The sequence below is a fragment of the Anarhichas minor genome, unplaced genomic scaffold, assembly GCF_050575085.1.
Source record: "Anarhichas minor isolate MPS153535 unplaced genomic scaffold, ASM5057508v1 ptg000011l, whole genome shotgun sequence".
Classification (NCBI taxonomy): domain Eukaryota; kingdom Metazoa; phylum Chordata; class Actinopteri; order Perciformes; family Anarhichadidae; genus Anarhichas; species Anarhichas minor.
In genome coordinates, this window is record NW_027466457.1 from 13,626,390 (window position 1) to 13,647,204 (window position 20,815).

Below are 20,815 nucleotides of genomic sequence, written 5' to 3' on the forward strand. Positions count from 1 at the left end.
TGATGAATTAATCAAACAAACAATTAAATTGTCCGTCTCTGCGTTGGTTATTGACAGATCCTGCTGTTCAGAGAATTGTAGAGAGAATATTTACAGTGAGAAACACTGAATCTCATAAAAGCATGATTCTTGCTGACAGACGCCGTTGATTGCTCTTGAGAAGTCACAAACCCTAACCTGCAAAACTGGGTGTGGCAGAAAAGCCAGCAGCTTCAGCCTCAAACTGTAGATCTCACTTGTTTCTCAGTACGGGTTCCTTGGCATGTGCCAGCTACAGATGAGGATTGTTTCTTTTTTCATGTTTACGGTGCACTGGATTCAAATGATTAGCACAGAAGTGACTGAAGACTCCCAAAAGTGCATGAGTGCTGATTATTTCAATCCAGGTCTGTTGCACTGACTTTAATCTTAATCACATCTTCGATCTTGGATTTCTATATTCATCATCGATTGGAACAGCACAATCATTTCAGTATTTCTGATACTGCCGCGGTGTTGCTGCACAGTGGCTCTCAAGCTTGAGGTTGTGACAAGATTATTTGGGGTCTTGAAATATGGCGATACATTTCACCAATGTATCAGCAGGTTTTTCCCCCTTACAAAACCTGACTTCATTCTCCGTATTGTAGGTTAAGAGGTGCTCATTGCTGTATTTTAAGGGGTCACAACCAAAACGGTTTGAGAATCACTGTCTCCGCCTTCACCGTAAGAAACAGTTTTGTCTCGCCAGGCTGAAGCACACAAATAAAGTCCTTAGAGACCGAATAAAAGTAATAAAAACTACTGAGAAACAGACATCTAGAAAAATACCCTACAAATATAGCGAAAGTTTGCGTGACAATGTGTTTGACTTCAGAGAATCCAGCTGCAATCGAAAACACTTTTATTTTATTGGGCTGATTTGGACTGTGTGTGTGTCACTCTAAAGCCTCTTACTATTTCATCTACCTTACTTTGTGTGCAGTGCTGGCAACCGATAAATAAACCGAAAAATGTGCAATGAGATAATGCTCCCCAATACTAGATCACGGCTATAAATTAGACAGTATAAATACATAGAAAAAACTGCCTTCAGAAGGTGCAGGGTGACACTCAAAGATCCAAATCATCAGTCAATTACACTATCACTGTCTAAATGTGCTTTAGTGTGTGTGTGTGTGTGTGTGTGTGTGTGTGTGTGTGTGTAAATACATGGTGGGGAATATTATCTTTTTGGTCCGTCATTTGCATTGGTGTCCATGCTTCGTTACAAGAGGGGGTCCTTTGTGGCTCTCTGTTCTATGTCCTTTTCATTCCTGCTCAGTGCAGCTTCCTCTGTTCCTGTTGGCTGCTGACTCCTTTACTTCTTCTCCTGAGGGATCTTTTGTGTAGCCGGTTACTGTTGGCGCCAGCTGGGAGGGGGGAGAAAAAGGTACGCATACTGATGACATCATGTCAACATGAGTTGCCATTAGATGTATAAATCACCCTGAAGTGAGCGGTTGTGGCTAAAAGGATCCGTTTCAAAGGCCACCTTGGGCTCTTCATCAGCTCTACAGGAGGTGTATTTCACACGCAATTTATGTTTGTTTGCAAGGTTTAAATCTCTTTCATGAATGAAGTGGATTAAAAACAAGCACTTGGATGCCCAGGTAACCTAGGGGTTTAAGGCATCAACAATGTGCAACGTCCTCCGTTTGAGTTCAACCAGGGACCTTTGTTGCAGCCCAACCTCATGCTGCTGTGGCCAATCACTTTACTGGTCAATCAGATCGGAAGATGCCCACGTGAGGAAACATGAATGACCAAAACACATTGGAGTGTAACTTTGGTCACTCACTCGCTTTGATAGGCCTCGCATCCTGATCTGTTATTTAAAGTGAATATATTTTGATCTGTTGATACGGACAGACGATAAATTCAGCTCATGGAAACACGCATTTATCTTGTATTTAATATGTGAAAAAAGTGACTTTTGAACTCTGTTGACCACATTTCTGCTATATCAAGCGGCATTTGTGCCAAAAATAGACCTCACTTTTTTTTTGCTTCTGGTCCAACTTTGTTTTGGTTGTCTTTTGCTGAAGCTGCCAACGCGGCTGTTAACTGAGCTACACTTTCATGTTGTTGTTTTAACACAAACATTTTTTAATTATTGATGGTAAATCCATATGTCAGCATTTCCCTGCAAGCCTACCTTCTGTACATTCCACTTGTGGCTCCTCCCACTGTCCGTCTGGCATGCAGCGTATGATGGGCAGGTGGCGCTGCGTGTAGCCTGCGTCACACTGGTAGCGGACTATAGAGTTGGCGGGGTAGCGCTCTCTGCCGCTGCCCATCGGCCGCCCGTGTTGCACCTCAGGAGGAGCTCCGCACATGGCTGAAAAAAGAAAACCGACAAACATATAGTGACAGTTGCAGCTTGTCAAGGTTGCTGGTTGTTTTTTTAGTTATCCAACTGTTTCACATCCCAAACTAATTTTCCTTCTAGAAAGAATTCCCAGAATCACTTCTTGGCCAGACACATATTACCACCCAGTAAGCTTACCAGGTCCGGTCTTGCAGGTGAAGGGAAGGTGGTAGTTGCAGGGCACGTCATTCCACTGTCCGCCCTCGTGCCAGATCATCACCACACAATCCTCCTCAGAGTTGAAGTAGTTATCTGGCTGGTTGGGCCTCCAGTTCTCGAAGGTCTAAGGAAGGTAAAAAGACAAATCAATGAATCCATAAACAAGATAAAATGATGTAGATAGTTGTTAAGCAACCAAACTTACTATAGGACTGCTGTCTGTCCAGCGGAACTCATTCTGCACATCTTTGTCATTGAGTCCAATCCACTGGTAGTCCTGGCCATTGACTGCATCGCAAAGAAAAATAGATTTTAGCTTTCAAACCAGTTATAGAGCACACGTCTTCTCTTATAGTATGCTTGCATCCAATGCAATGTCAATGTTCAAATGTCCGAAGTAGTAACAAGATGTTTTATCCCCCCCCCCCTGAGGAACAGGGGCTCAGAATCAAAAAGGTCCTGGATCGGCTGTCTATGGCGCATTCGTCATCATCACACCAATACTCGACCTTTTCAATTTTCTTTTTATCTCTTTCTCCCCAAATTTGAAAGATCAATAACCCTTTCTCCCTTTACTTATATTACACAGCTACTCACAGTTGACAAACTGCTGCTCCTCCTGGGAGCTGATGCTAACCAGGTGGGCGTTGACCTCCTGACAGCGTTGCTCAGCCTCAGACCAGGTATCTCTCTCAGCAAAGTGGAGGTAACAGCTGCCCATGAACTCCAACCAGCCCTCAGCACAGCCCTGCACAGCTACACATCAAGACACATTTTGACAAAAGCATGAAAAATGATGAAAGATATTTATATATTAGTATCCAACACAAGCTAAATGGCATTAAAACAAAATAATGTGATGTTTGATATGGTAGTTTGGTGACTCACGTGTTGAGCAGTCTTTACCAGTGAAACCAGTAGGACACTGACACACAGCGAGCTCCTCCTGCACAGAGCAGGATCCTGAACCGCAGGGGTTTGGATCACAGGGGTCGACAGAGGCTGAGAGCAGAGAGAAAGACTCTTTACTTTGAACATTATGGCTGAAAACATATTTCCAGTTCATCGGTGGTGCTGCATCACAAGGACAATTGCTAAAATATGGATAATGTGAATATGGTAGGTTTATTTTTGCCTTAGGAAACAGTATTATATCAGCAGAATTACAGCAAAGTAAACAGCTAAACCACATACCTTCCACTACTTCAGGCTGCTCCACTACAGCAGGGGTTGCTAATGACACTGACGGTGCTGTGGTTGGGCTGGTGTAGGCTGCATCTGGAGTCACTACATACACTGTAGGTCCAGCACGGCTTTCCTGACCCTCCTCCCTGAGTCCTGATTGGCCGAGACTGGCAATGTACTCAGTGTAAGTCACCTTCGATCCCGGCGGTAAGGTGACAGAAAGCTTCTCAGCGTTTGTTTTTTTATCAGGGGCTCCGCTTCCTGAGAAATGCAAGCTTTGGTCCAAAGTGCCACTGAATTCATGATGGATCCCTGACCCACTTCCTTCCTCACTGACCTCCACCACCCCACTGCCCTGCTCAGGGTAGCGCATCGGTGGCGGGAAGGTCACCACATCATCACCGTCCCCAGAGGCAGAGCCTGAGACACCAGATGGAAACCCAGATGGAAAACCACTTGGAAAGCCGCTGTGGAACCCGGATCCAAAGGGCCGATATCCAGACACCTCCTGCTCACCAGACGGCTGGACTGTCAGGTCAACGGCACTGTGGTCAACAAATGAGATGCCAGAAAATTCACCGGAGCCCGACCCGGACATACGTCCAGATCCGGAGGTACTTGATTCCAAGAAAGACCCGCTGGTATCAATGCCTCCCTGGCCTAACTCCTGCTCAGTGGGTTTTTGGTGAGTCTTCGACACCTCCTCCATCTTCCCATCCACCATGATGATTATAGAGTCTCCGCCACTACCACTGATGTCCCCACTTCCACTGATAAAACCTGATCCAGATACACTGAAGCCAGAGTGTTGAGTGTCAACCCCGTCCCCAGATCCAGATGCACTACCCAGTTCGCCAGATGTGACGATGACAGCACTTCCCCCTTCCGCCTCCTGCGGGCCTCCAGAGGCGGACTGATCTCCGGAGAAGACGTCCGTGCTTCCGCTGAAGATGATGTTCTGTCCCGAGCCGGAGGCGTCACCACTGGTACCGGAGGTACCGGACTCCCCTGAGATCTCCCCGCTGGCTGAATGATCAGCTGAACCAGAGCCGGACACATCAACAGGGCCTGGAGGTAAAATGGCTTTCACTAGGGAAAATATTAAGAAGATTTAAGAGTCTATTAGATTCTTTATTTCTTATGTCCTTGTGTTTAGCTTTATTGAAATCTTATATCTGTGGCCTTTTCATTCACACAGTTTTTCCTTTTGTCTTACCAGTTAGAGCAACTTGCTGAGTTGTGATGGTTGTATTGTTGATAAACTCCTCGATTTCAGTAATATTTACATGGGTTTCAGTTTCATTGTATTCTCCAGTAGTTTCAACTAAAAAGAGATGATGAAGATGCATATAAATATCAATGATAATATTACACAAACAAAACTAAAAAACATTATTTGAGATAATAATCAGGACCATGTATTTTGAGAAATATTAAAATTGTAAGGTAATGACAAGGACCTAGGAGAACAGCTTTTATCCATCTGTCTCACCTGTGGGAGCAAAGTAATCAACTGTGACTGTTATCTTGTTGATGACATCCACCGTCACGATTGTCAGATTCACACTGGTTTCATTTTCAAAGTGAACAACTGGAACTTCAGCTGGAAAAAAGAGAAGTTTTTAATAAATGGCAATAACAACTTATGTTGGTGAATTTGGCTGCAAGGAGTGCTGTTAAGGAGACTTTGTTATTTAGGCGAGTTCATTATCTTCCTTTACAATCAAAATGTAACCACACCTTCGCTACCTTTAAAACAGTAGGCGTCGTAGCGTGAGTGCTCATCAGGAAATCCTGTCTGATTGGGGAAGGCGTAGATAATGTGGACCCCGACCTGACCGCCTCCACAGTGGGACCTGGGGGTTGTGATGGGGTAGCGGACACTGCGGTCCATCAACCAGCCTGGACGGCACTTGTCAAGCCCTTGGTTCCAGGCAGCAAACAGCTGCCCAGCGGTGGCCAAGGTGGTGTTGAGTTTCTGACAGTGCTGCACAGCTTCCTCATAGGAGAAGCTGTCATAGTCACTGGTGAAGAAGACCTCACCTGGAGGAAGCATTCACAAACATTCAGAGGAGCTCAAACATGCCAGATACAATAGCTAGGTAGGTCGATATTTAAGTGAGTGGGCTCATCACCTCGCAGACGTTCCACGTAACAAAATACATCGTAATGTTCGCTAGCCGGTCTCAGGCCGTAGGATCTGACTCCTGGGAGGTGTGGCAGATTACCAGCACAGTTATCTCTGGGTGACACGATGGGGTACCTGAGCATAAAAGAGGATATTGGTTAAATATATTAAAGCTTTGCTTTTCCATAATAGTCCATCCAGGACTCACAATATATTGGTCTATCTCCTGCTACACAGGCTTTATGTTTACCTGACAGTCTGGTCGCGGAGCCAGCCAGCATCACATTGGTGCAGGCCTTTCTCAAAGGCTGCCTGCAGCTGCAGGTGGCTGGCAATGACCGCCCCGACCCTCTGGCAGGCCTGCTGAGCCTCCACAAAGGTCAGAGTGTACCGACCGGTGATGGGTCGGTAGTGGAACACCACACCTGGGAAATAAGAGGGAGGGAAGAAAAGAAACACAATAGGACAGAAGGTAAAAAATCTCATTTGATTCTTATTTAAGCTTTGCCTACTTTGTTACCACCCATCTTTATTTTCTGATGATGCTTTTTTCCCCCACAGATGCAGTTTGTGGTAATTTATTCATAGTTCTAAATTTAACAAAAACATACACATGGGGAAAGTACTAAATATAACAGTGCTGATAGTTGGATCCTGCTGCTGGAATGCTTGGATGTAGTTTTGTTAGGGTATTGCCTACTTTTGCAACCTGAATAGCTAACAGAAATATTGTTTTTTGAGTTAGGCATCTCCAAAAATATTGGAATGGGTCAACATAGCATAAAAGTTGCAGCCGAGTTTTGTCTTTTGTGTCATCAAAGGCATGGATTTCCACAGATACTTTCATTTTGGGAGGAGGTGAAGGTTCAGCCTTCTAGATTTCAGTTGTCAGAATTTGATATCGACCAAGTACACAACCAACTTACCTGTGGGAGCCATGGCAGCATCTACGTCTGTCACACTGGGCGGGGCGGGCAGTGGGGTGAAGGTGTCGACTTCTCCAAGTTTGAACTCCTCTCCCGCAGGTGAGGGGGTGAGACTCGGGTACATCCCAGTGGCGGTTGTCATGCGGATGATGTCTGGGAAAGGGGTAGTCCTGACGGGCACGACACCGACATCCTCACCAGCTGAGGAGACAAGATTGCATAATTCCTTGATAGAATCGACAGTTTTAGGGAAGAAATCAACCCATAAAATAGAGTTAATACCAAACAGATATGAGTTAAGATGTCAACAAAGAAGCTCCCAGAACACTTATCAAGTATCTCCTGGTAGATTTGTTTTCCTCAAATCTCCAGGAAGGATTTACCTTGGAAGCAGACAGCATCGTAGCGAGAGTCAGGGTAGGGGTATCCTGTCTGGTTGGGGAACAGGTAGACGGTTCTCACTCCGATGAGCCCCCCTCCACACTGAGGCCTGGCGATGTTGATGGGGTAGCGTACACTCCTGTCCGCCAGCCAGCCAGCGTTACACACATCCATGCCACCCTTCCAGGCCAGGTAAAGCTCTCCGGTGGTGGCGAGTCTGGCACCGAGTTTGGCACACTGATCTCCTGCTTCGTAGAAGCTAAACTTCTCTACAGACATGGAGTAGAAGACCCTGCCTGGGAGGAGAGTGGAGAGCAGAAGGGAGATAAACACGTTGACATGACTAGTCCACCATCCTGTCTACGCTACAGAGGTTTCATATGTCAGGTAGCTTTGGTACCCTTGTTAGATAAATGTACCTGACAGCTTCTCAGCAAAACAGTACACGTCGTAGGTCTCGTTGACATCTCTCACACCATACGTTCTCACGCCGGGAAAGTCCTCCTTGTCTCCAAAGCAACGCTCCCGCGGCTCATGGATGGGGTACCTTGAAAGGTCAAAACGTCGTTCAGCAGATGGACTTACATGAAAAGTCAGTAACAGCCTCAGTTCTTTCACTATGTTATTTATTGTGAGTCTGTTGGTACGTAAAATAATTTTTTTTGTTTTATAGCCTATTATTGAAAATAAATCTCACCCAGATTCGAACTAGCCAAATGAACTACGGCTTGTGAAAGCCCTCTTAAGCATACCTTGTCTTTGACTGCTGATGTGTTACTCAATGGACATTTAACAACAAAAAAGATCTCGGGTTTGAATTTGTGAGTCAGCATGTAATTTCCTCTTTGTTTCTGTATGGCCTTTCTCTGTGTGTTTTGATTTCTTCCCACAGTCTGAAGACACTCAGGTTTGATGAATTAGAAACCCTAAATTTCCCATAGGTGTGGCTGTAAAGTTGTTTGATGGCGACCTGTCCATAGTGATCAGTATAAGCAGATTAGAGTAACACTACCTGACAGTCTGGTCAGATAGCCATCCGGCATCGCACTGATGGTATCCGTCATCGTAAGCGGCCTGCAGCTGGGCTGCAGTGGCGATGGTTGCACTGTTCTGGATGCAGGCTGCCTTCGCCTTCTCAAACGTCAGGGTGTAGCGGGTGGAGATGGCTCGGTAGTGGAACACAATACCTGTGAGGTACGGAGAGCGAGCCGGAGACATAAGAAATGTGATGAAATATCTTTGAAGTCATTATGCCAATTTCGATGAGCTCTTTTCTACCAACATTTGTGCTTGAATTTCGTCTGACCTCTATGAGCTTGATGAACCAGTGTGCCGTTACAACTCATGTTATTAACAGATTTATGCCATGGACACTGGTTTATACCCAACCAAAAATCAAACGGAGGCGGAGAGTTAAACCTGCAGCCAACGATATGATTGCCGCAATTTCAAAAGGACTTGATCTGCTTTTTTGACAGGTTTTCTCCTAGTGTACATGAGCATTGTTTGAACTTTTTTCATCCTGTAAATCTTTAGTTTGAGAGAACCTTTGACATAGAACTGCAGGGTCTAAGTTCTACAAACAGAAGCTTGCCATGTGGTGAGTGGATAATGACTTTAATATCGAAGTGAAGTAAATTGAATGAAACATGTTTCTGTGGCGTACCCTGAACCTGGATGTCCACAGAGTCATAGTTGTCCTCAATGCCGTGCATCACCTCGCAGCGGTAGGTGCCAGAATCTTTGGACCTCAGCTCTGTTATCTCCAAGGTGGCGTCAGTGGACACCAGCGGGTAGTTGATCATCGTCACTCTGTCCAAATACTCTGTCTCCACTTGAACTTTTCCCTCAGACGCCACCAGGATCGTGGTGACTTTCTCCTTGGTGACGTATGTCCATTTGATGCGGTGGGAGAGCGGGGCGACGGTCAGGGCTCCGGGGTCGTTGACTGTGTTGTCCTGGAAGTAACAGGGCACCACTACCTTGCTGCCCAGCAGAGGACGGAGAGGCATCTCCATAGGGATGCTGACACGCAGAGTGCCATCCAATTCTACGGTAAAGATAGGTCAGGATGTTAGTCTTTGTATTCTTTAATGAGGATACAACCTAATGATAATAATACATTTACAAACTGCTTTACCAACTGAGCAACAGCTGACTCCAAATTCAGGTCTACTCACTGCAGGACTAATTGTTTTATACTGCTTGTCACTTTTTGGGGAAATGTTACATCTCTAGAAATGATTAGGAAAATAATTTGAGGTTGGTTAAAAAGAGACTAAAAGAGAGGTAAGAATAGAACAAAAATAGCCAAATAAATAAGTCTGATTTGGCCAATACATCAGCAGCATATTTAATTAGGTTAGAACAAACTAAATGTCTGGAGACACGTATTTAATTTGTGTACTATGACTGTGAAGATAAGAAGCCATCTGACTAAACCACACTTACCGTCATGGTTTTCAAGCTCAAACAATACTGTTGCCGAGATGAGGGGCAAGGACACACACAGCAGAAGCAGGGGGGTCATAATTACCTGAAAAACAACCAAATGGACGACACTGATATCAAATTTGTGTGGACGATATGATGCATGACAGAAAGAACGAGCAGAGCTCAAAGTTATAAAAACCATTTAAAATGTATCGTCATATTTGGCCTTTTCAACCCATACATAACTTACTGATCAGACGGCTAAGTATAGAGGGATTACAAACAGGAAAACGTCTTAATGAGAGATGCTGCACTGAATGAACAGAGAAGCAAGTGTTAGAATGAATCAGTGGGTTTATTATCATTTCCTCTGCTCCTGAATGCCAGTGTTTTTTCCCTAACTCCTGTACGCTTCCATTCATATTCCATGCGATCCAGGATACGCAGTGCATTTGGTTATTACGTCAGCGTTGTTGGCTAAAATGGAAAGCGGACGTCAGGAGTCTCTGTCATTTGGAAATATCATACATGCTCGTTGAGGAATGAAAGCCCCTCTGTCTCTGGGCAAAGGAAATGTCTTTAGTGCTAAAATTAGGCTCAGGGCTGAGAGGGACAAATGAACCTCACTAACTGTTCTTTCTTTGTCTCTATGTCTGCGTGCATACGGAGTATTTATAGTATCTGTGCATGTATGAAAATATAATCTGCTGCTCAAACTGTTCTCAGTATCTCAAGTATTTCTGGGTAGAAGCAGAGAGTTTGTTTTTCCCATGCTATAAGCCAAATATCCCGTAGGAAAACTGCTGTGAAGTTTGAAATTATTTGTGCTTTTATTAAATTGAGTTCCTTTTTAGTTACGTTAGTGTCATTACTCTTGGGAGAGAAAAGTCGGTTGGCCCATCACTTTGGTCCAGACTTAAATAGTTTCATAAGTACTTCAATGCCATTTTAAGCCAGTATTGATGGGGTGCAGAGGATGAAGAATAAGGGGATCCTCTGACTTTTCCTCAATTAACCTTCTATCATCAGGTCAAAATTGAAATTTGTCAAATATTTTGGTTCATGACCAAATTCCTGCAAAACTAATGACATTCCCATCAATCTCAGCTGTACTTATTGTGCTTACTGCTAATTCTAGCACGCCGATATGCTAAACTTAGACGGTGAACATCACTCTTGCTATACATCAGTTTGTTGTCATTGCTGTTGTCATTTAACTCAACGCTCCACTGGCTGCATGGCTTAGTCTTGCTTTCTTTTTCTGTTTTCTGTAAATTATAAATTGATTTACCTCCTACAATCAAATGTTGCTTTTTAGGGTAAAACAAACTGCTTTTTCATCTATATCTTTTTGAGACAAAAGTCAAATTTGACCTTAATTAAATAGAGTTCACCAACTGGCTACTTCGGTCCAGCTTCGGTCAGCTCTGCTATCACAAACCCACATCTGTCAAACACTGATTACCACATTGCTTATTTTCTCTCAGCATTCCACTGCTGTGACACCGTTGAGAGTCCCAACTGAACCCTCATTGTGCTGCATTCATTGCTAGAACACATTCAGTTCATTTCTAAACAGCCACACAGTGTCGTTTACAACCAATAAACCTGCAGCTCACAGTAGCTGACCTGAGGTTGGCAGCCTGGTGAAAGGCTAAAAAATACTTTTTTAAGTTCAACTGACTCAGCATATAAACCAAGATCATATTCACTGTAACACACTGGTAGACTGTGAATACTGTTTATCTGTGTGTGTGCAAACTGCATGAATGTCTCTGTGTGTGTGTGTGTGTGTGTGTGTGTGTGTGTGTGTGTGTGTGTGTGTGTGTGTGTGTGTGTGTGTGCGATGCTAGCATTCTCAGAGTTCCTCAGAGCAGGACATACAGTAGGACTAATATTTGCCCTGCTGTCTAAGATATGTCTGAGAGTGAATGTCTGCTTAGTTTGGGAAGAAACACAAAATACCACACGCCATATGTGGACAGATGGACAAATCACCCTGGAATAATCCCACACTGTCATGCTTTTAATATCCGTCTGTGATGTTCAGTCCACCCACGCAACCTCTTCACGATGACGTATTCGAACTCACTGACGTCTTGTTGTTTTTTGGCCTTCTCTACTTTTGGGTGTGTTTGCTGACTTGACCTGACTTTTGTGGTTTATTCCTGACTTTAGCACCATTTTTTTAACCTTCTTGGATTTATTCTCAACATTTCTGGAGTATGACCATATTTCTGTTTTTCTCAAAATACTTTCCAACAACAACCTCCCATGAATATCTCATTTTAAGATGTTGCATGTGCTGCAAGAGTAAATACAAAACACTTTTTAAGTGATCTTTTAAGAATTTAAGACTTTAAGACTTGCCATAAGATCAAAAGTAATGTCTAAAGTATATTTCCAATATAGAGCAACTTAACAGCAGCTAAACATATTGTTTCTGCTGACTCCCAGTGGTTTAACTTCTCACACTGCTGCAGTGATGTAGAAGTGTACTCCAGGGTGTTCCAGTACAGCGTGACATCACTCTTAAATGTACAATAGGGTTTCCGGGGTCCAGATAATTCAATCTGCCCCTCCACTAGTTTGAGTTGACAGGTTCATCTGGCATGTTGACTTCACTCCGCTCCATTCTTAAAACTCTGGCAAAACTAGTAGCTACACATCAGTGTCGACTTAAAATGCTGTTAGATTCAGGCGGATACGAACTAACTCAACCACACACAAACACCTATCTCGAACACTATCCACCTCCCCTCAGCCTTTATACTACGTCATCACGCTCTCCGAGCATTTTCTCTGAGCATCTAATGATGACCCGGCTGAGCAGACGCTAAAGGGTGCAATGTGCGTCGGTATCAGACGCCGAGGGGGCGTAACAAAGCATCTGTATTTGATGCCCGTGGAATGAGAACAGGCTGAAATAGAGTGGGGGCGATGTCAGGCTGAAGATATCAGGCCAGCAGCAGTGCACACTTCAGGCCACATCCAATCACACCCATCACTGTCAAGCACACAGCTATTCAGTCTGGAATTAAGTTACTCTTTAACTACTGTTTAAATGTTTTTTGCATATTTGTTCTTGAGTTAGTAATTATGGGTAGATATAGAGGATATATATATATATATATGAAAAGGTAATGAATTCATGCTGTATCTTTCTGTTTGTGTTGCATAAATTGACTGAGTCATATGTTCATTTACATAAAAATTATAATGCCATATGTCACAGTCAAGGTAGGCCTCCCAAAAATCAATGAAGACCAGCTAGAAAGCAAACGGGTACTCTCACTCCCTCACAATGTATTAGCACAGAGAACGCCAGAGAGCGAGCCAACCAAATCATCATTTAAACTGTGGCCACTTCATAACGTGCACTAGCATTCGTGAGCAAGCCACACCAGGCCAGGTCGAGCCAGTCGGCCCTCTCTCCACAGTGTGCCCATTCAGTCAGTCGGTAGGGGTTTGCTACTCGCTCCCCTGTTCGGCCGCTGTGGTATGTTCCGCTCCCAGCTGAGGTTGAAGGCAATAAGGCCTTGGTCTGTTCCAGCAACGGACAGGAGCAGGGCCTTCGGGGGGGAGGGGGGCCTGCGACCCTGCCAAGGTAAACATGAGGCGGGCATCCAGGGGAGGCTCACCACCTCCCACACTCCTCCAGCCCTCCAGAGTCCCTCAGCAGAAGAACAGAGTTGACATTGATACGCATACACACACACACACACACACACACACACACACACACACACACACAGAAACACAGACCTACACTCATAGATTACCACGGGGATGTGAGGGCAGCGCACGTCCGATGCCCCTTGGTAAAGAAAACGCATGGGAGTGTGTGTACATGTGTCGCTGTACAGACACATACTGTATGGGCTGTGTTTGAGAACACACACAGACTCTTGTACAGTTAAGTGGGTGGACGGGGGGGGGGGAAATATTCATATTCACAGGTGCCTATGGGTACATTAGGACATGCGTTTATACAAAGACATGCTTGAGCAACATGTGCACATTAGTTAAATGTGGCAAACGTATACAAACAAGTAGACACTATATCTGAGACAAACTTACAGATGATCCTACGTATAAAAAGTCTAAAGATATTTGCTGGAGCTGAACCCTTTGTCAATTGTTTGTTTCATTTCTTGACATCGGAAAATTATAATTCACGACGTGCGCTCCAATGGCTCGATGTGACCATGGTAACAGGGTGTCACTCTTGACAGTAGTTTCCCATATTGCAAGAAGTAACATTGTTTCCCCCAATAATCAAACACAGTTTCTCACTGCTCAGATGCTTGGATTTTAATTCAAAAATAACATTTTTCCCCTTTTTCCATTTGCGACTTGATGTCTGGAAGTGACAAAGTTCTGTGTATGTTTTCATTCTTACCAATCTGCACGCAGTCTGCTATGTCTGATAAAGATTTGTGTTCTTTTAGCACTTTTAGTATCTTATTCCCCGTGATGCCACCCCTAGTGGGGGTCAAGGGGGTCGCGTAATAAATCTTAGGTTTCGCAAAGACGATAATAAGATGGGAAAGAAGAAAAACATATTTCTGCTGCACAAAATTGTATTTCTTAAGTCAGACGTTCTTCTGATATTTGCTTGTTTTCTTGTGAATTTACCATTTTAAGTATTGTAAATGTATAAACAAGGAAAGCTTAACTGCTCTTTGAATGACGCGGTCAAGATTTGTAGACATGGAACGGAGACGAGGAGCATCACAAGTACACACGGCTTTGTTTTAAGGAGTCGCAAACCATTCAGGGTTAGACCACACATCTCTGAGTACTGGCATACTGAGATGAAATTAATTCAGACACTGAGTAATTAAGTTATGTGATGCAATTTCATACATGCCACTCTCCATCCATCCAGGGAAGCCACCCAGAATGCAAACTGACATATAAATGGGATTCATTTCAAAACACTTTTCCTGTCACATTATACTCACATTTAAAACACTGTGGAATAACACACAGCACAACGGCGAAATTAAACCAGCAAATCCAACATCAACAATCAGTTAGTTGTAAAGAAAAGCTGAATCCATTAACACCTCACTAAAGTCAACTCAGCAGCAGAAACCATACCAGACTGCCAGCAAACAAATCACAATCCCACCAGCACAAAAACTGACTTAAGTTATTCGGGTTTTTTCATGATTAACTTCCCAGAGATCGAAAAAGAAACTCCAAACAGTTGCCTTTACTTTGACATCTGACACAGTACTCAACCAGTATCCTACCTGTCCCCCCAATCAGAGGATGAAGTGTCAAAGTATAACCCTGTCACAATATTCCTTGTTAGGGACTCCAGTTGGGAGTTGGAAACGTACCGTTGATGGTCCAAAGCTCTCAGGCCAGCGACTCAAGGGGCCTCTCACTCCTGCCTGAGTAGGAGAGCAGAAAGAAGCTTTATTCGAACTCTACCACACATTTAGATGTTGGAAAGAGGGGGAGGAGAGAGAGGGAGAGAGAGAGAGAGATCCTCTCCTGCCAGTTGGTGAGGTCATAACAGCCTTGAATATCAACGCTGAAGCACAGAATCTCATAAAATCTCGCAAAATAAAGGGATTCTTGCTGCTCCTGGACAATGTCAGATTGTGTCAGTCTATCTGCAGTTATTTGTCAAATTGGTTTGAATGGAGACGGATAGTATTGCTATTAAGAATGAGAAATGTTGAGAATAAAGGCGAAATTTCAGATTATGCACTTTGCTAAAAGTTTATTCATTTATTCTTGACATTTTGTGTTTATTCTTAAAATGTCAATGTTATTTTTAATATTTTGACTTTATTCTCAAATGGTATTTCAACCTTATTCTCAACATTTCGGCTTTATTCTTGACATTTTTCATTTATTCTTGCCATTTTGGTTTTATTTTTGACATTTTGACTTAATTCTCGAAATGCAAATAAAAAAAGAAATCTTCCTCCTCTCATTTTTCACCTTATGGCCCTAATATTCTTCTGTAGCTCACAAAATACAGTATGAGTAAAAGTTAATCTTATCTTATGCTGTAGTTCATGCTGCCTGAAAACAGTAAAATAAATGGATGAATATTTACAGTATACTGTCGGTCGTTGTCGTACTCCAGAGTTGTCTCTGTACTGTGTAGATATTGGGAGGGGTCCTGACATACAAGCAGTTAAGTAAAAGTACTAATAACACTCTGTGAAAATACTACAAGTGAAAGGCCTGCATTCAAAACCTTACTATAGTAAAAGTATTATCAGCAAAATTAATTGTGCAATAAAATGTCAGTATTTCACTATTGCATATGATGTTTTCTGATGTGTGTCCATGATTTTTATCGAACACCTGCCAGCCAATCAGAAATGAGTGTATTTCGTGGCTACAGCGTGTCCCGCTAGCTCTTCATTTGTCTGCAACAATGCCAACAAAACAATGTATGGTGCATTTATTCTGTTCTTGGCAAACTATTTGTTGTAGATGCTGAGCAGTTTCTCAGCTACGTTGGCCATGATGTGATAGATAACATTACGATTATGTACTTATAGAACAACAGCGTTTTCCACCTTTAATTTATATTCCATCATGTTGAAATATAGGATCTACAGTACTGTGTCAAAGATATGATGCATTAATGTGTTCGTCACTTTAATGTTGAAGCTGATAAAAAGGACCTGGACCTAATTCGTATTACTTTATACTGCTTAATGTACCACAAGTTATTAGTTTACAAAACAATAATAATGTCAAAGAATGTGAAGTATGTGTTGATGACTGTTTATCCTGAAAAAGAGTGCGTGTTTCAGCATGCATATACTGCCACATGTGTCTGCCGCTGGTGTCAGTGTGCATTCACTTAAAAGTCAAACATGCCAATGTTGGCCTGAGGTTGAGGAGAGGCGTGTCTCCCTCCAAACTCTATTCAGAGGTGTAAATACCGGCTGTGTGCTGCCTGCACTCACTGACGCACTCTTACCATCTACATCTTCAAAGTGGAAAGTATTAGCCGCCGATTTGCTCTAATTTTGTGCTTATTTGCCGACTCCGTGTTTATTCAGCAGCTGCACACAAATGAAATAGAAACATCAGGCTTACTCACCATCATTCATGTCAATCAGCTGTTGCATGGTAACACATCTGAAGGAGCCGCACAGAAAGTCAGGCACCAGAACGTTTTTATACCAGGCCTCCTCCAAAAATATATTTTACAGCTCTTTTTTTTTAATGCAGGGAAAGTTCGCCCGTTGACACGTGCTTGACATTTTCATGCACATTCATAGTTAAATGGCCTGTTCAACCACAGATTTTTAAAGTTGGCAGCTGAGAAGCTTCACTGGAAAGCCATTGAGCAGAACAGGAGACGCTGAAGAGGAAGAAGTGTTTCCCACTGTCCAAGCCAGCAGGTTTTGGGGATTACAAATGGCGCTCTTATAGTCACAAGAAAGCTCCTTGAAGCCAAAAGCCCCACAAAATGTGTTATACAGTTTTTATAAGACGATAGAAAGGTTTGTGACTTTAAAAATTCTATCATTACTTAATAACTCTGAGTGAACCATTCTTTGGCTCTCATAGTTTTGTTTAGTGGAAAATCGCCCTAACAACCACAAAGTACCTCACTTATGCTGCTGCTGTGATCTCAGACTGATTTTTGAGTGCGTCTCTCTCAATGTAAAGACGGCCAAGACTGTAGGGGAGCCAAACGGTTGCTCCAGAGCCCATGAAAGAAAAAGTAAATGTCAAACAAAGGAACAGTCTACGAGACCATAGCCATTTTTTCCTCCTGTAGAAGAACCGCTGTGTTCATTCTCTCACATACTGAGTCATCTGTTGAGATCACAGAAATCAGATCGGGAGTTAGACATTGACCCAGATAAATGCAAAAAATCTTCTTTCAACTTCTTAAATCTTAACTACCTGTTAATCCATTTTACCTTATTTTGACTATTTGAGGTAATTTCGTCTCCAGCTCTGCTCATCTCTTGACAACATAAAAGCATGGTTTAGATTTTTAGAGCTAAACTATTAACTTTCCCTCCACCAGTGGGACATCGTGTCACTGCACATGAAGCGACAAGAACAAAAAATAAACCAGATGTGCTCAATCCGAGAGAACACTAGACCTTCTAACAGCAGATCAACTTGCTGTCAAATGACACATTTACAAAGCTGGCGGAAGAAATTTTAGACCTGAGGTGTCGGAAGTTTACACGTTTAATTATTTGTGACTCATTTGTAGCCCAACGAAATCTAAAAGCTACATGTTGTTATTTGTCATTGCCACTGGGGTTCTCTAGCAGGAAGGCCTGAGGATGATAAGATGAAGATAGGTAAGGTAGTGAGTGATTTGGATGCTTGCAGTTTAGCTCACTCGACACACACCTGGGCAGGTGGTAGGTTCTGGTCAGGTGAGGCCAAATGCCATTCATTGAAGTAAGGAGGAGAAACATAAGTTGGCAGTTTGCTGTGAGGCTGCAGCTTCCTTTGCTTTCAACATCCCTTTTTAAAAGTTTTCTGGTGCCAAACCACCTCATCTGCCATTTATATGGAGTGGTGACACTTCTCGAGGATATTTGGGTCACTATCTGGTCAGCTCCCCCTGAAGGAACCTTTCATCGCCTTCACCAACACTTTGTACCGACATGAGATTTGTTGTGGACGTACACGATCTGCTTGTTCTTCTTACTGAGCTCCTGGAATTTCCTCCAGGGGACAATGGATATCAGAAACTAATGGGCGCATTGCAATGGAATTTACTAAGCACATTCATGCTCCTCAGGGGATGAGCCCTTTTGATTGACATGGTTCCAGTGACATACAGTATATGACCCCATCCTCGGGACAAACTTAATATATTCAGCCTCACTGGTAAGGCTGATTAGCACACACTTTTGAATTATAGGTTGTAAGCAACATTACAACCTCTGGAAAATTGCTTTTGACTTTTGGTCTTGTAAGTTCACAATTCTTCCTTCAGTTTCCATCAATTCTCGTCATGGGAATGGCTTTGAACAACTGCTACTTTGTGGACAAATGTGAAATGTAAATCCTGTTTTTAGATGGATGTCTTCATACAAATATCTGTAGATTTATTTGGAAACATATGAGCAACAACTTCTTCCTCCAGTTTGGCATTTGATACCACTGTCACTCAAAGTCACAACAAACTAAAAGTGTGAAGAACTGAACCACTCTGTCTGTGGCAGCAGGAAAACACCCCTTCAGTACGTTTTAGTGTCTTTTGCCTGACATTACACAGAGGTTGTTAAACGTGTTGAGTGTATAGGCTTTATGTGTTGGGTAAGGCACACAATGAGTCTCCACAAACTGCCGTGTAATCTGTTTCCACAGCCGGGGTTGTAAAGAACTTGTGTGTATGTCTGTGGTGTTGAGCTGACTCACAAAATCAGTAATATTTAATAGTACTTGACTGTGATATTCTGTTGCTCATGCTAGTTTGGCCATGAATGACCCTTTTGTTCTCACAAAAAATGAAGAATTTGATCATTTTCTTTCCATAAGTTAACTCGTCCTAAGAGTCACATTCACCCAAAATTGTTCCTTCTGTATTTAAACATGTGTTTATCTGTGTGTCTTTGTCGCAACACACCCAAACCCATTATTCATAGTGACTGTTTTCAGCTCATTTGCAGTCTCAGTGAGTGCAGACTTGACTTACAAGAGAGCAGAGTCCACCTGAAAGACCTCTCAGAGTGGACGAGGGAGGTCAACACAGAGACGCTTGTGTTTCCTCTCTGCTTCGTCTCAAATGATCCAAATATGGGCCTTCGCAATGCTGGAAACAAGCTGGAATATTGCTGACACAGGTAGTCGGGATCAACTAGAACCAGACTGAGGCTTTTTCTTGAGGGTGACAAATTTCAAGCTCAGGAAAAGTGCTGAGGCGTCTGTTTCAGTAGATTGGTTGATGTGCTTTTTGTTCACACAGGCCAGCACACACACACACACACAGACACACGCACACACACACGCACGCACACACACACACACTACGACTTCACACACACTTGCATGGACAGTATGCATTGATAAACATATGACAAAATCATTGTTGTGCATTTGGCTTCTCTCGTACAGTAGTTCACATTTGTGCACCAGAGCACAAAATTATATCATAGTTAACATACAGGCTGTTCTCATACAGCAATCATAGCTACACATAGAGAAATGAATGCGCTGTAATTCTTAGATATCCCACAAAATCAATTTGTATGTAATCATGTACCTGGAAGTATAAATACAGTAAAAACCTACCATGGGGAGGGGGGGGGCAGGATGGGAGGTGGATGGATCAGACAAGCACAGGACCTTCAAACAAGATACTGGTTCTTGTGACCAGTATGTTACAAAATGTTGTTGAGTTTTGTTGAAGATACGTAAGTTATCTTTGTGATGTGTTTTCCGTACTTACGTTACTTTGAGTTCATTTTTTTGATACCTAGCGATTTTTATAAAGCTTACCAAGTGGTTTTGCTGCCTAAATCTAAGCAAGTGTTTTTGTTTGAATTTACAACGTTAACCACGTGTTTACTGCGACCGTATTGGAGTCTCATAGTTTGACGCACTGGGCGGCCCAGTGAGCTAGAAAGCGACGCCAAGGAGTCTAACCAAGCGTCGGTATGTGACGAGTTGGAATGAGAAGGTGTTGGGTGGCAGATTGAAACCAACTGTGTACTCCTCCACTTACTTTTCCCTTTCCAAGACTGAGGTAATGTGAGCAGCCGTGTGCAAAACCACGATAACACCGTTTGTCTCGCTCATTGGTCATCCTTACATTTATTACACTGCTGTAGTAGAGCAATGGAAGTCAGACGGCGGCTGGTGGTACCACGGTTTTACACTCTGCAGCTCATGTTACCACAGTTTCACAAATGTGTCGGAGAACTACGGTGTCCTTCAGGTAACTTAAAATGTGAAAGGCTCTCTCTGGAGCCAGCTGTTTGGTTTGTCCGTTCTGGGCTACGGTAGAAACATGGCGGACTCCGTGAAGAGGACCCACTACTCCCTATATAGATTTGAAGTGCTCATTCTAAGACGACGAAAACACAAAGATTCTTAGTTTCAGGTGAATATACACTAATGAATTTTCTGCTAATAGATCTGCCGAAAATCTACGTATTGGCCCTTTAAAAACACAGATTTACTCAATTTAGAAACTATATGAATACGTATAATTATACTACTGTAATGTATACAGCCAGTACCTGG

At 43.0% G+C, this 20,815-nt stretch overlaps 1 protein-coding gene across 1 annotated transcript; it reads right to left on the reverse strand.

The window, feature by feature from the left end:
* Positions 1-1,299: 1,299 nt before the first annotated feature.
* acanb (aggrecan b) lies at positions 1,300-9,698 on the reverse strand. Its single transcript, XM_076089795.1, has 17 exons — positions 9,620-9,698; positions 8,835-9,218; positions 8,181-8,355; positions 7,588-7,715; positions 7,150-7,464; positions 6,788-6,988; positions 6,112-6,286; positions 5,869-5,996; positions 5,474-5,776; positions 5,226-5,336; positions 3,743-4,822; positions 3,437-3,550; positions 3,146-3,304; positions 2,754-2,836; positions 2,528-2,672; positions 2,177-2,359; positions 1,300-1,391 (listed from the first exon to the last, which is right to left on the reverse strand). Exons 1-17 carry the CDS (start codon positions 9,696-9,698, stop codon positions 1,300-1,302), a joined length of 3,855 nt encoding a protein of 1,284 aa, XP_075945910.1.
* Between the last annotated feature and the right edge of the window lie 11,117 nt (positions 9,699-20,815).